Genomic DNA, 14,537 nt, shown 5'->3' on the forward strand with positions numbered 1-14,537 from the left:
TACGACTCAAAGCTAGGCGTGCTAGGGCTAGTACATCGCAGTAGGGAAGAAAAAAAGACAAGAAGTTGAGCGTGGATCCCGCCGAGGACCATCACAGCTACGTCACTGGCTCGTGGCCGGGGTGGCTGGGTGGATGCTCAAAAATTCCGCATCGGCCGAGAAAGCGCCATTGCTATTCGCCAGACCAGGCCGGAGTGGGCCCTCCGGCACCTCGGGCCTCCCCACACCTTGACACACCACCAACCAAGCCCCGTCCCTTTCTCACCCGCCCGCCTGTCATCCCGTCACAAGGACGTCCAGCGCACAGCGAACCTTCTCCAGCCCACGGCGCCGACTTTCCTCTCTGCCGCCATGTTCCTTGTTCCTGGGGCTAGCGTCCCGTGTCTTCGATCTCGATCTTTTTATTTTCCCTCCCGGACTGCCGGCGTTTTCTGTGCGCGTGAGACACCCATCCACCATCGCAAGAAGGAAGTGGGAGGGAAGAACGCCCCTCTCTGTTGGATGCAGTTGACGGCGCGGGCAGACCGTTCTCTGCGACTAGGGGAAGGGCGCCTGTCCCAAGTTGCATTGGGCTTCCAATATAATACAGCATGCCGGTCCAGAAATTCATGCCCCGAGCTTTTCTCCATCATACGAGGACACGCCGTTGGGCGAGTCAGTTTTCAGCGAATCATTCTTTCACCGAGCTCACCGGGCTCACCACAAACAGCGAAAGAGCTTGACATTGTACCGTTTCGGGTGTCTTGGCGGAGTCCCCATGACCCAAAATAAACGATCTTCAGGGACGTTTGCACGCCCTACGCAGTAGAACAGCGATCACGATAACCTTACCAGACTTTAAAAACATTCTTCCTCGTGCCCTTAGATTAAAGAGTATTTAGTTGTGGATGATCTCTCTTGTGATGTGGTTGTCATTTAGGTTTATACCGACGAGATTAACACCACGAAACTACCCAGAGCCCAGAACAATCCCAGCAATCAGTCGACGATCTGGGAATTGCGCTCTACCGTCAACGTAGGATAACCTGCTCAAAACAGCCGCATTCCCCTCAAGCTTCTGTGTCACATTTAAGACCAAGAACCACGGCTCGGCCGACTCGCCGCGCGGCAACCATTCGAGAAACAATTGAACGGCCCGCAGCCCGGATCTGCCGAAAGGTTATCGTGATGGGGCCCGTTGGACTTAGATGAGGGAACCCGCTTCCTGTGGGGACCCGGATCTGCGTTCGAGCCTGGGCCCTGGGGCGCGTTCTTTACAAAACGTCACGGGAGGATCTGAGATTTTACATTCAAATAAGCTGCTGTGCAGCTTCTTAACGAATGTTTCGACGAGAATTAAGAGTTGCCTGGGTCGAATGCTCTTTACAGTCTGGACCTGCGTCAACCTGCGTCTATCATGACCCACGTGGAGCTATGGAGTGCGCATGCAGTGTCTAATGTTATTGCTGACCGTGACAGGACGACAAGGTGTCTCATTTCGGGTTGTGGCAGGGTGCTTGACTCTGCTGCTTTCCCTTTTGGGATGAATCCCTGTTGTTGGTATGCTCTTGACTAAGAGCTTCTTCTCGAGAGGAGTTCACGAGCCATGCTTTCCTTTTTGCAGTGAAGATCTATGTCTGCTCTTGATAACTTCCTTCCTTCGGTATGGAAAGCTTCCTTCATGGGGCACCACCCAGCTAGTTCAGAGAATGGATGGGTGAGCCCTTGCTAACATGCACCCTCGCCTCGCCAAAGTCACGATATTCTACGATGCGCTTTTTGTGCGATTGGCTCTTCCGACCTTTCATTGCGATTTGGACCAGGTAACGATATCCACAATGCGCTTTGTGAACGATTGGCTCTTCCGGCCTTTCACTGCGATTTTAACCTTCCCTGAGGCGATGACTGGAGCTGTCTCAAATGTACCGTACCTGATCGGACTTCACTGCGATTTCAAGGCTCTCAAAGGCAGTGGTAAGGGGCCGAAAAGAGTGGGGTGAGAGCCTTGAGGGCGTCTATTCCAAAGGACCATAAGCCGGCCATGAGTCTCGATTGAATACTTTCTCATCTAAGCCTCCCTCTCCAAGTAAAGTGCTTCTTCGGATCCGCCGCCAATTCCCTCATCGCTTCGACATCCCCCGTCTCCGGCCCGCTCTCAATCGTACCAGCCTCAACAGCTAGCTTGGCATACTTGACAGCCAGCTTATTCCTCCCAAGTAGATTAAAGTTGAGCGCCGCAGTCGTATACGCACCCGCCAGCTTTGACTCCAGCCTCTCCTCCTTATACAACTTCAAAAATCCCTCTACCATAGCCACCGTCACCTTGGCGCCGATATCAGAGAGCTGCCTCTCCAGCTCCTCCACCTCCATCAGCCGCTGATCCGAGGCGGCGGCGAGCTTCTTGGGCAGGCTGCACTGCGAGCACCCGCACTCGAAGCCCCACGCCCTCTTGGCGCGGTGCTGCCGCACAGAGCGGACGCCGAGCTGGTCGAGATATGATATCGTCAGCTCCTCGCCAGGCTTGACCGGCCTGACGATGGTGGTGCGGTGGCGCAGGCCGTCGATGCGGAAGGCGACATTGGGACGGCAGTCGTGGTTGTAACGCGACACCTCGGGGAAGTTGCCGTAGTGGTGGCCGTCGCCCTGTGCACCGCCGCCAAGGTCCATTTGGAACGAGTTAGTCGCCATGATATCGCTGACCTTGTGGCCGCCAAAATGTCCCATCTGGCCGAGGAAGGTCTTGCGTGTTGCAGCTGGCAGGAAGCTCGTGACGCTGTCGAGGAGGAAGCGTCGGTCTGCTGCTGGCGTGCGCTCGATGAAGGCGCGGTGGGCGAGGAGGACTGGCGTCTTGAGCATGACTGTGTCGCCCCGGGCAAGGGTCTTGTTGGCGAGGATGCCGAGTCCCTTGCCTTCTACCTCTGCGATCTGGAATGATGGGTTCCGTGATGACGAATCATCTTCTCGGTTTGGAGTCTGCAGGTCTTGTTCCAAGCTCTTTGCTTTCTGCACGTTTTCCGGTGTCGAGATGATGACGATTCCACGCCCATTTGCAAAGCCGCGATTTGCGTATAAGCAGTAGGCTCCTACGCACCCGTGAGGCCCCGTCCATCCTAATGGCGCAGTTTCTGTCGTCTCATTCCGTTGCCTCTGCCTAGTCTCCGTATCTTGCTTTCTTTCTGTCGCAATGTCCCAAGTCGAACATTCTAAGAGCGTCTCGAGTGGTGTCCAAGGGCATGTTCGTACCCCGCCCAAATATACTTGGGCCTCTGATGCGACCGTGTAAGACGCGAACGCGAGAGGGAACAGCAATGATGAAGACAGCATCATGTGTGTCTAAAGGTGTAAGGAAACCTAGAATTTGGAGCCTCTATTTTTATGAGACGAATTTGCATTTCTGTCAGTTGCCTGACGTGGAGTTAAAGTATCCCGCCTTGTGGACATGGGATGAAAAAGCTGCCTCTTGCCGTGTGTTGGTCTTGGCATCGAGGAGGATCCCCACCTGTTTCAGCAACGTTTGTGAAACCTGACTGGCTAGGAGATCAGCGCAACGAAGGCGGCTTTGCGGCTCGGCCCCGTCTCATATTCTCTTGGGACGTAGCAGCCGTTGGTTCAGCGTGTTCCAATGTTCTTTGATACGATACTGGATTGTCACTGGCGTCTCCCGCAACGCGGCAGTCTCACTTTACTTGATCAACAAGGGCTGAAAGCCGGGGGGCAAATGCAGTCGCGCTGGCTAAAGATTGCCTCACTGCCCCTAAGTTCCTAGGGTCGTCGATACCTTAAACTCATTTCTCAGTGATGCTATCTTCTCTAACTTAACTAATATTGCAGCCCATCGCGTTGCTGCTGAAGTCGATCCTTCTTCTCCCTGGTCGTTTGTAATAGTGAGGGTGCTACTCTTGACAATTTTGTCCTCGCTTTCGGGATACGTATCACTCTGGCGCCCAGAAGAGGATGTCTCCGCATTCTTTTCTGGGTTTGCAATGCTCTCTTCACTGTCTTCCTTGGCATGCATCGTGAACCCGTACACATTAACCTTTTTCCTAGGTTTGCTCCTTAATTGATCCTGTGCCCAGGTGCAGATACCTCGCCCGACGTACCACTTCTGGTAGATGTGGCCGGTGGCCTTGGCCATGACATTGACGATTTCAAGAAGATGTATTCGAATCATCCAGGCGTCAGTCTTTCCTGTCACAGGATTTATCTTGCTTGAGGCCCACTGTATTCTCTTGAATCCTTGCTAACAGTCAAGCAGGAACTCATCCTTTAGGATCTTCCGGTCGTCATCAACGACGTTGAGGGCATTGACACCAGCATCGAGCTGATGGGACACGACTTCTTGACCGAGCAGCCTATCAAAGGCGTAAAGGCCTACTTCATGCACTCAATCATGTACGACTGGCCAGATGACGTATGCAAGAAGATTCTAGCTTCCCTGGCAGAGGCAATGGAGCCCGGATACAGCAAATTGTTGATTTTTGAGGTGGTTATTCCGCGTACGGGTGCTTACTGGGAGGCCACAGCGGGCGATATTCTGATGATGACCCAGCTCTCGGCGTTGGAACGCACTGAAGATCACTGGCACCAGCTGGTTGAGGAGAGCGGTTTGAATTTGAGAATCGTCAATTTCTGGAAGTGCGGCCAGTCGCATGTTGAGAATCTCATCGAGTGTGAGTTGGTGGCTCAGCGTGCGGACTGAAGTACAAGCGGGCAATTGAATCTCTTACAATAACTTCGACTTTTAGCCAACATTTCGAACGACATAATAATGAAAACCACGCATCATCGCATCTTTGAATCTTCTCAAAGTAAACCATTTAAACTTGTAATGAATTGGAATTTGAAACGCCACGATGAACTATCAAAAGCTATAAATTAAGGAAAAGTTGAAGGCCCATAGCCTCTTTGACTGAAGGAGTTGTTTGACAAGAGACAGTCTCATACAAACTGTCTTCTTTGAGAATAGAAAACACAAAAAACATAGCTTCTAGGCTCTTCAGGCCTTGGTGTATGCCTGCAGCCAGAAGCCAAGGAAAGCATAACCTCCAGCACAGCGAACGTTCGAGTTGTTGGGGATCATGTAGACGTATCCGCCCTGGTTCGGGCAGTATCCGAAGCCATAGACAACAGGGTTTCCAGTAGGAGAGCCGCTCGATTGGCAGTTGCCGTAGTACGCACCGTCAGAGCGACCGGTGTACGAGCAAGTGATGGGGTAGTTCCCGGTGCCCTGCAAGTCGCTGTAAACCTTGTCGTTGGCCGTGGCAGGGTCGGGCTGGTAGTAGTCCACGAGGACCTTGTCCGGGCTGTTCAAGTTGCGCATCTGTCCGGCCTTGTCGACGTAGAATGGTGTGGCAACGGACGCGTCGCGGACGAGGCGGAGCGCGCCTTGGCCATCGACCGTCACGTACAGGCTCCGGTCACCGGAACCCTGCAGGACGAATGCCGTGGGTGTGGCCGTGGGCGTGAAGGCAGCCTCGACGGTGGTCGTGACAGTAATGGTGGTGACTGGGGTAGCCAGCGTGGTGGTTGTGGCGGTGATGCCGTCACAGGAGCAGGCAGACGAGTAGCGCGCCGTGGGAACGAGTGTTCCGATGGTGCTCTTGCAACCCGTTTCAGCGTAGGCCGGCATGCTGCTTGGGCGGTTCTGCGCGGGTGTGCAGACCGGGGCAGCAGCAGTGGTGGTCAAGGCCTGGCGAGCCTCGATCTCCTCGCGCTTCATCTTCTTGAGCCCGGGATAGGCATTGGCCAAGGTGGTGGTGTACGATACGACGGTGGCCGTCTGGGTTGCGGTTGAAGTGCAAGGAGTCTCAGTGACCTGCATCCATGATGAACAGTCTGCCGATGCCGAAGCTGGGCCGGGCTTGGAACCGAGAAGCGCGCGGAAGCAGTTGTCACGGTTGCAGCCGGCTTGACGTGCGAAGAGTTCGTCCGCAGGGGTGGCGGCAGCACGTTGTGCGATGATGCCGCCGACGAGGGCAGTGATGATGGAGGACTTCATCGTAGCGGAAGTTAAGAACCTGAGGTGAGAGGATTCTGATTTTCTTCTAAAAGTATTGTATGACTGCAAGCTGTGTAGAGTGATAGGCGAAGGTGAAAGTTGCTTCAGTCGAGGTGATGAGTGAGTAAGAAACATATTCTGTTCGAGTTTGACCAGTGGTTTATATACATGATAGCTCTGTGTATGCCTTCATGCTTCAAGCTCTTGAGTCTGTCTAGACCGCAATTTTGTTCAGACTGGGCTAGAAGCATCGCAGCTGAAATTCGTATAGTTCAGCAAGCCCCATTGCTTCGCTAGATTCTACTCTAAGCTTCGGACGAGACCGAAGCGGAGTTTCTTCTCCACGAGACTCATGCCCAGAATGCTCCATGATCCACCATGTCTTGACGGTACCGTGGGCTTGGATCCGAAAGCTGAATGGCATAGTTCAGCAAGCATTCCCATCTCCCTGCATTCCCTTTCAAGAGATGCTTATTTCTACTTCGGGACGTCCATCTCCATACGACTCCGAAGTGAGACAAAATCCTTCGGCTTAACAATACCGATTTTAGGTAAGCTCAAATGGTACCTTGTCAGGCCATGCGTTTTTCTGGCCCTATTTTCGGGGTGCTTGCTGCATTGCGACGTTGTCAACTAGGATACAACAGTCCAGAACGGTCATTTCAAGCTATCGTCTGGCCGCTACTGCGGGTGCAGCCGTACGGGAGCCAACACCTAGGCCTGAACGGTGCGCTGCCACCCGTTCGAATGGTCAAATTAGCTAGCTTACTCCGACGTACTTTTCACGTTGGTCTGCTGCTGGTTAACATGGGATATTCACTAGTTTGCAAACTAGTGTGACCAGCGCCGACCGATCTCAAGATGGGAAACGTCTTCCCCACTAGCTGAAAAAACCCCTGCTTTAACCCCATTAACCATGTTGGGACCCCTGGCATTCCTCAGAAAAAAGAATTCTCCGATGCTGCGGTGAATGTAGCCGACTTTCGATTACTAGAGGCTAGGACCCTGATCCCCTCCGAGAGCCTGGATCAAGGTCTAGACGGATGATTCTGTGGGAAAAAGAAGGAACGTAAACTTGATGCACTAGGCTCATCTGAGATTGTTGTTCCTGCGGCTGGGACAGTGTTTACTCTTTTTGGCAGTGAATGAGTTGTCTCCTTCTGCCTGAAAATGTTTGGTATCGTTTCTCATAGAAGAACGGCGATTCCGAGTGGAACCGACAAAAACATGATGGATCACGTACTTGTAGACGAGGAGGGGCTGAGCACAAGGCTAGTACCCCTGCTTAACCTGAATCCCCAAGTCCAATGGTACTCCCAACTCAGCCATGGATGCCGTACATATTTCATTGGCTTTTCTACGAAAGCTTGTGTGAATGGCATGTATATTCTCGTAAAATGTAGTCTTCTGCAGCATGCATCCTGCTTTGACTCACTTCCAGCTCAGAGCCTCCAAGCCCCATCGAACTGATGTACTCGTGAATTCCAAACGCCTAGATCATGTCTCCGATCCATTCCATAGGCCAAGGTTCACGTGGCGCGAAATCATATCATCCACGGCATGGTAAACGCCATGCCAAATTTCGGCTCCTCGGATAGGTTTCTGATCAATCAAAATGCATTCAGACTTCTCCAGGAGTGCCATGCTCTTCATCAAAGGTCTCGGCAGAAAGCATCCCTATCACCATCTTAGAGTCTATGAGAGTCTATGAAGCTCAGCACCTGCTTCCCACATATAGCTAACGATATTATTCATTGGCTCGATGTTCAACCTGACAAGTCATATTTGCGCATTCTGTTGAAGTCTTATTCTGCTTGTCTCACTAAGTCGGGTCTATTGACCCCAATTCTGTATCCGCCTCGCTGAACTCACACTAAGCTCTTTCATAATCTTAGTCATTCACTTGCAGTATTCGATGTCAATGTGGACAGCCACACTCAGTCTCGCCTACTGCGATCCACTACATAACGGCAAGGGCAGATACGGTCGGTGTGTTGCAGGCAACTGCTAAATGGTCCACTCAGTGACGGTAGCAAGTCCTCTCGAAAGAAATAGTTTATTTCATTGAAGAGCCAGGAGGACATCACTCAAGAATACTGACGCGCTGTGCGAGAGGATCCTAAATCGTGATACATCTAACGCATGTCGCCCATGTGAAATTTGTAATAAAGAATTGCTTCAGCGTGAAGAGCCAATCCACGCCAAGATAGTGAAGATTCGATACGTTTCAAATTTCGCGCAGCTCTGCGCGTCTTCTCAATGCGAATAAGGCGAAACTTGGGGGTGGGAAGGCAATTGCCGTCTCCTTAGCGTGGGTGCCGTACATTAGCAGTACTCTCTGGAGTCTGGAGGGTTCCTGCTTACCAACTAGACTAAGAGCCGTCAACTCATTTTCCGAGTACAAGCGATGTCGAAATTAGTCATCATCTAAGTAGCTAAAGCTTTTTGCAACTAATGAACACCATCTAACCCATAGAAATGATCCAAATTATGGTAATTGTTGCAAAAATCAAGATCTATTGTGGTGGAAACATGAAACTCTGGAATATTATGTTTTGTGGCGGTTGAATTTTCCTCGACTTTGCCGCAGTTGTAACATTTCGAAAGGCAAAAACCAGTTAAGACGCTGAGTTGATGTGTGCATTTAGTTATTCGAGATAGTCAGGTAATTGCGGTTTATGTGAGGAGCACCCTTTTGATGCCTGCACTGAGATTCTCAATCACATATCATGAACAAGAGCTGCTAGAGATGGAAACAAACATGAGGCTTGCCGATTTGTGATCCAAGCTAATATGCACAGCTTCTACGGAGTACCGGCGTGGAAACTTGCCCTTTTTGGATGAGATTTTGATACGAGGCCGTTTCCAGGAGAATCCCCACCCCCCTCTGCTTCTGCAAAAGGGAGCTTCCTAGTCAACGACCGTTACAAAATGTACCTCATCGGGTGAATGAGAAGACAGATCTGGAGAGGCAATACGCGTGGATCTTCTATCCATTCTCTTTCGAGCTGCTCTTTGGCATTAATCTCGTTTGAGTGACTCGATTTGTGGCGAATGCACATAATCAACAATATGTGGTACCGGAAGCGGAGTGAATGCGCGTAAGCGACGAGAGGAGCAGGCAAACTTGGGTCTGAAACATTGCTTGATGACTTTCATCGGAAGAAATAAATACGTATCTAGTCTTCCATTGACTCAGTCCGGAACAAACTTGAAGAGACTAACACACCCAGTCAGTATCAAGCAATCTTTTCATTCTACTACTTCCTGTAAAGCCGTATCTACTTCATGCCAAACTTGCAAGATCATCCGACATCACAGTCACATTGGCCAACTCTCCAGAACTTATGGGTATTCTCGCAGACATTATTACTCCTTTCGCAGATGGCGGAGGCATGATGTTGCTGCCCTTGACCAGCACGTTAACCGCCTTATTGACGTCGGGTCCATGGCCTGGTCCCCGGCGGAAGTACTGGAGAGTTCGCTGCGCTCACGGTGGAGGAGCGTAGAATTCTTACCGAAACTTGCATTAAGTCAGCCGCTGGCCGTATTCCTGTCGTTGCTGGCACCGGTGACTTAATGAGCAAGGGCGCTGGCGAGTTGGCTGTTCACGCCGCGCAGGCTGGCGCGGCTGCTGTCATAGTTATCCCGCCCTATTACGAAGCTCACAACCTCGAGGAGACACGCAAGTTCCTCCAAGACATCCATAACGCAAGTGGATTACCTATTCTCTACTACAATATCCCGAGCATCAGCGGGTTGACTTTGTCAGCCCAGAATATTGCATCACTTTCGGACGTCGGTGTCAAATACCTGAAAGACACCTCGGGCAATGCTCCAGTCTTGACTGACTTGCTCTTGACCTACGGCCAAAAGATTACGACCTTCAACGACTTGAACACTCTGACCTTCTATGGTCTGGCTGCGGGCACAAAGGGTTCCATCTGGGGTGCCGTCAATATTATTCCCGAGCTTTCTGTCGAGCTTTGGAATGAACCCTGGCCGTAGAGGACGATTTGAAGAAGGGCCGGGAGGTCTGGGAAAAGATTTTCCCAATCTGTAAGTGGCTTGAAATCTACCACTACCATGCTTCTGCAATCAAATCAGGCATGGAGCTTCGAGGATGGAAGACCGGAGGGGTCAGGAAGCCATTCGCTCCTCTCAAGGAGGGTCCTCGGGCAGGATTGGCTGCTTTGCTCGAAACCGCGAGAGTCAAGCTGTGATCAGTCCCCTTCTCTGCCTTTGAATTTCTTTCAATACGATAGTAAGAAGCATGATATAGGCAATGATGGGTCTCAATTAGCTATCCAATTATTTCATTGCTTCTTTGAGCATACTGCCCGAAGCTGGGATCACTCACCAAACTGCCATTTTAAGCCGATCAACCAAGGCATAAGGTTTCTCTCAGGAGAAAACTATGATCAATCAACGACTTCAGTGGCCGCCTCTTTTCCCATAGCAACGAAACTGCCTCAGCAGAAGGCTTTGAAGTGAGATGCAGCCCTCGGGCATCAGTAATGCTGATGCACTTCAGTGCTCTCTCCTGAAGTTCTGGAGATATGGATTCCCTGGCGCAAACATAGACTGTCCACGCAATACCAAGTGCAAAGTCGTCGCCTCTGACCATTAAATCAAGACAAGACTCCAAGTACCCCAAAGCTTGATCGATGACGGTTTGGAGGAGCATGGCGCTAACATCGCGTATCTGGCGATAGAAGTAGATGATCAACGCTCGATGCATCGCCTGTACCATTGACTGTGTAGAAGGTTGAGTGATTAAGTTCGTCCCGTTATCGATGGGCTGCGATTTGCCGGCCGCAGATAGTATTGCTATTTCGGATTCAATTGACCAGGTCCATATTCTTCCCTCCAGAGTCTTGACGTGCGTTTTGAGGTCAATAGCAAGCTTCGGATTGCTGCGTGCGCGAGTTTCGAGGTGATCTTTCTCATTGCTGAGTTGAATCGTCTGAGCCAGCAGTGTCATGAGAGACTCAGGGATGCCGTGTATGTTCGAATGTAATGTCTCGCGCCAAAGACCTTGTGACTCAAGGTGTATGTCTGCATACCCGACTGTCTCATTCTTTTCCTCGTTGGGATCTAGACCTGTGTTAAGGGACTCCTCTCGAATATGGAAACTACCGTGTGCAATTGCTTCAACTCCAAGCAAGCTTGTGCGATCAGACTCGCTTTCAGAATCCAAGAAGGGGTAAGTAGCCTCTGCAATTACCCTCATATAGGTATAGGTGTGATGAAGGACTCTGACTATCTCAGAGTTGTGGCTAGAAAGCCCTTTCACTCGTATCAAACGTTCAGCATCGAGCAAGAAGACGCGTGAGTCACGGCTTCCATGACACAACTGAAGTCCGTCAGCTTTGAAAGACTGGAATTTCAACACAAAATACTCACAGATCCCATGGCCATAGCGATTAAGGCCATTAATAGGTCTTTATATCCACCTAATCCAGAATCGTGGATCTCTACCTTCACAGCATTCTTCAAATGCATTCGAGCTCGTTCTTGGTGTTTGTCACCCAGATGTTGCCAGTAATTCGGGAAACGCGGTGTTAAATCCGTTTTGTTGAGTTGAAAGGCGCTATGAGCAAGTAATGCGCACAGAATCGCCAGCCGACTTTGAGATGCCTCATTCAACACTGACAACTCCGCAAACGTCTCAAAGGCACAAGGAAGGAATAGCAGTTGCCAAGTTGATTTGAATTTCCCTTGTCCAGAAATTTTGGTAGAGCCCACGTGGCTCTTGTAGTAGCGAAGCAGCGTTTGTGCCTGTTCAGGTACCTCTGTTCGTGAAACAGAAGCTCCGAGGCATAATGATGTAGGCGGTATAGTCATGATAGTGGCGACATTAGCATGGGAGGTGGCCAAATGGTTGTCTGTCTCAATAGCATTGGTGACAGATGCAATCATATCTCTGTCTTCCCCACAAGTATTGCCTTCTCCATCCCCCGGCCAACTCATTGGCAAGATGTTGACAGAGAAATCTGATTGGAGGCTAGGCATTAAGGCTGAAAAAGGGTCCGAGGCGGTGATGGAATCACTCTGGGCAACCAAGAGATCTAAGCAGTCTAGCGATGACTGCATAGATCCTTCGAGTTCGTTCTCAGACCAGTCAATGCCGAAATCTTCTCGTGGGTCAGTTCCCGTTTGAAAACTTTCATCTTCAGGATCGACAAGTAGGCTAATATCATGCTCTGAGGTAATAGGCGACAGTGATAGCTGACTTAGAGAGACTTCTCTTCGTTTAAGACATTTGAACACCCCAAAAGGTCCTTTTGAGATGCTAAAAGGCTTCTTAGGCTCAGATGTTTTGGACGCCGTATCAATTTCGGCCAGCACTTTCCCGGCTGCCTTTGAGCCAAGGCTATCTGTGAGCTGGCTGCTCATGATCTCACGTTCAGAGTCTGAGGACATAGCCTTCCGCGTCAGCATGTGCAGAAAAGACCACCACACGAAAATGAATCCGACCTGAAAATAAGGTGTACCGGTACTCAGGCACTTCAGGGCCGCGCCGAGTTGCTTCTCCAGAGGCATCGCAATCTTCGATCCAAGTTAGACGAGCGGTGTAGCCAGCGCAGGTGATCCCATTTCGGCGGCAAGCTGCACACTCCGGTCTCCCTTCATCGCACTTTGCATGACGGCTCCGGCAAGTTCGACACCCCGTAAAGGTTCGTGTATGCTCAACTCGACGCCTAATTGACTTCGGCATTATGGAGACAGGAAAGGTAGGTATGGACTAAGAGAGCAGTCAGGCATTTGTCTATTCGTCGTTTTCGGCGGAAACTTTTACAGAAGAGTCAATTCAGATCGTTAACATCGTAGAGAGAGGCACTTTTAATCACGCAGGATTATTCATCCAAATGATTTCTGGAGGTGCTGATGGGTCGTGACAATATAGGCATGTTTCCACGGGATTAAATGGGTCCATCGCCTAATGCATCAAACCGACCATTCGCAACCCCGCACTAACAAGCAACAAAACCTGGGGGTTACCTACCTAATTTGGATCTCGATGATAAGGGAGTAGTTCATTATTCGAAGCTACTGCTTCGAGATTTGTAACGAAAGTACTCCCGAGACAGAAAATCCCGAGATGGGAAATAGTATGGCGGTTTCCATCTGCGATCAGTCCAGATGCAGCATGTTACACTACCGCGTGATCCTTGTCTCTTTTCACATGGATCAATCTCAAAGTGAAGGATCTTTGCCACATACAAGCTCTCCTGTGGATATTGAAAGTGCAGAGATGACACATTCTGCTCCTTCTCGTTAAGGTGCATATGTAGTTGGACTCAGGAGTCAATTTGTTAGATGGAGAAGGCCACCCCGGACAAGCACGATCGGTTCGCCATTCAACCAGAGTTAAGCCGACTTTTCTCTACCCGCAATACAAGATCCCTGCTCTACAAGATGCGCATGCTAACTTAAGTTAATACTCTTAGGCGTTCAAGTAAAATGATAATCTGAGCAGTGACGGATCCGCGCTGTGTCGGGCAAAACCCAAAAATTGCAACAGTGTTATAAAGGAAGGTTGATTCCCTCACCATGGTCATCGAGATTGACAGTGCACCAAACACGTCTAAAGAACAAATTATATCTCGCTTCATCATGGGACCTTCAGCTATTTCAGTTAACCCTTCTGATATCGTCAGTGGCGGCGGCGACTTGGAGACTTCCCAAAACAAACACGGCCACGAGTTGCAGAACAAAACACCGCTTCAAGCTATGTCCTATGGTGGCGTTGTTCTTGGCGGCATTCCGAAGCATTTGGACTTCCAATCACACCGTCAATGGCAACTCAATCATATGGCTGCTGCCTTCCGCCACTGGCATCGCGAAGGCTATGTCGAGGGTATGAGCGGTCATATTTCGGTTCGTGATCCGGAGTTTCTCAATGCGTTCTGGACCAACCCCCTAGGCCGGCATTTCGGCCTCTTGAAAGTTGGCGATATGATTCTTGTCAACCTGGATGGGTCTGTCATTGGCGGCAATAAATCTGCTCCTCCGAATACTGCCGGGTTCCTTATTCATGCTGCGGTTCATAAGGCGAGACCGGATGCCCATGCTGTTTGCCACTGCCATAGTGTGCATGGAAAGGCATGGTCGGTCTTCGGCAGACGACTGGACATGTTGACGCAAGATGCTTGCAAATTTCGAGGAGATGCGCATGCCGTGTATGACAGCTACGGAGGTGTCGTCTTGGGTAGTGAAGAAGGCGACCGCATTGCTAGCGCACTTGGTCCAAATGGCAAGGGGTGCATTCTCAGAAACCATGGAATCCTGACCGTTGGGAAAACTGTCGACGAGGCTGCTTTCTTGTTCACATCAATGGAACGAACATGTCAGGTTCAGCTGTTGGTAGAGGCTGCATCGCATGGAGACATTGGCCTTCGAAAGGTGCTGATCAGTGATGACGAGGCGAACTTCAACTTTGACGTTGAGAGTGATCCTGAGGTTTGTTACTGCGAGTTCCAGGTATATTACGATTTGGAGGAAGAGCTATCCGGTGGAAGTTTCAAAACTTGAATCGGGATGGCTTGCATAGACG

The 14,537-nt window shown here is 50.5% G+C and overlaps 6 protein-coding genes across 6 annotated transcripts; 3 read left to right on the forward strand and 3 right to left on the reverse strand.

Annotated features, from left to right (window-relative positions):
* Positions 1-2,043: 2,043 nt before the first annotated feature.
* CCOS01_07620 (uncharacterized protein) lies at positions 2,044-3,303 on the reverse strand (the record flags this gene model as incomplete). The annotated part of the gene is made up of 1 exon (XM_060455783.1): positions 2,044-3,303. One exon carries the CDS (start codon positions 3,301-3,303, stop codon positions 2,044-2,046), a length of 1,260 nt encoding a protein of 419 aa, XP_060313675.1.
* Positions 3,304-3,988: 685 nt separating this feature from the next.
* Positions 3,989-4,678, forward strand: CCOS01_07621 (uncharacterized protein; the record flags this gene model as incomplete). Its single annotated transcript, XM_060455784.1, has 3 exons — positions 3,989-3,995; positions 4,056-4,156; positions 4,250-4,678. The coding sequence occupies 3 exons, from the start codon at positions 3,989-3,991 to the stop codon at positions 4,676-4,678; spliced, it is 537 nt and encodes a 178-aa protein (XP_060313676.1).
* Positions 4,679-4,975: 297 nt separating this feature from the next.
* CCOS01_07622 (uncharacterized protein) lies at positions 4,976-5,977 on the reverse strand (the record flags this gene model as incomplete). The annotated part of the gene is made up of 1 exon (XM_060455785.1): positions 4,976-5,977. One exon carries the CDS (start codon positions 5,975-5,977, stop codon positions 4,976-4,978), a length of 1,002 nt encoding a protein of 333 aa, XP_060313677.1.
* Positions 5,978-9,556: 3,579 nt separating this feature from the next.
* On the forward strand, positions 9,557-9,985 carry CCOS01_07623 (dihydrodipicolinate synthase; the record flags this gene model as incomplete). Its single annotated transcript, XM_060455786.1, has 1 exon — positions 9,557-9,985. The coding sequence occupies one exon, from the start codon at positions 9,557-9,559 to the stop codon at positions 9,983-9,985; it is 429 nt and encodes a 142-aa protein (XP_060313678.1).
* Positions 9,986-10,358: 373 nt separating this feature from the next.
* On the reverse strand, positions 10,359-12,523 carry CCOS01_07624 (uncharacterized protein; the record flags this gene model as incomplete). Its single annotated transcript, XM_060455787.1, has 4 exons — positions 10,359-11,205; positions 11,634-11,907; positions 12,040-12,409; positions 12,458-12,523. 4 exons carry the CDS (start codon positions 12,521-12,523, stop codon positions 10,359-10,361), a joined length of 1,557 nt encoding a protein of 518 aa, XP_060313679.1.
* Positions 12,524-13,534: 1,011 nt separating this feature from the next.
* Positions 13,535-14,515, forward strand: CCOS01_07625 (L-fuculose-phosphate aldolase; the record flags this gene model as incomplete). Its single annotated transcript, XM_060455788.1, has 1 exon — positions 13,535-14,515. The coding sequence occupies one exon, from the start codon at positions 13,535-13,537 to the stop codon at positions 14,513-14,515; it is 981 nt and encodes a 326-aa protein (XP_060313680.1).
* Between the last annotated feature and the right edge of the window lie 22 nt (positions 14,516-14,537).

Source organism: Colletotrichum costaricense (assembly GCF_030867565.1).
Source record: "Colletotrichum costaricense strain IMI 309622 chromosome Unknown Scaffold_7.1, whole genome shotgun sequence".
In the NCBI taxonomy this organism is placed as follows: Eukaryota; Fungi; Ascomycota; class Sordariomycetes; order Glomerellales; family Glomerellaceae; genus Colletotrichum; species Colletotrichum costaricense.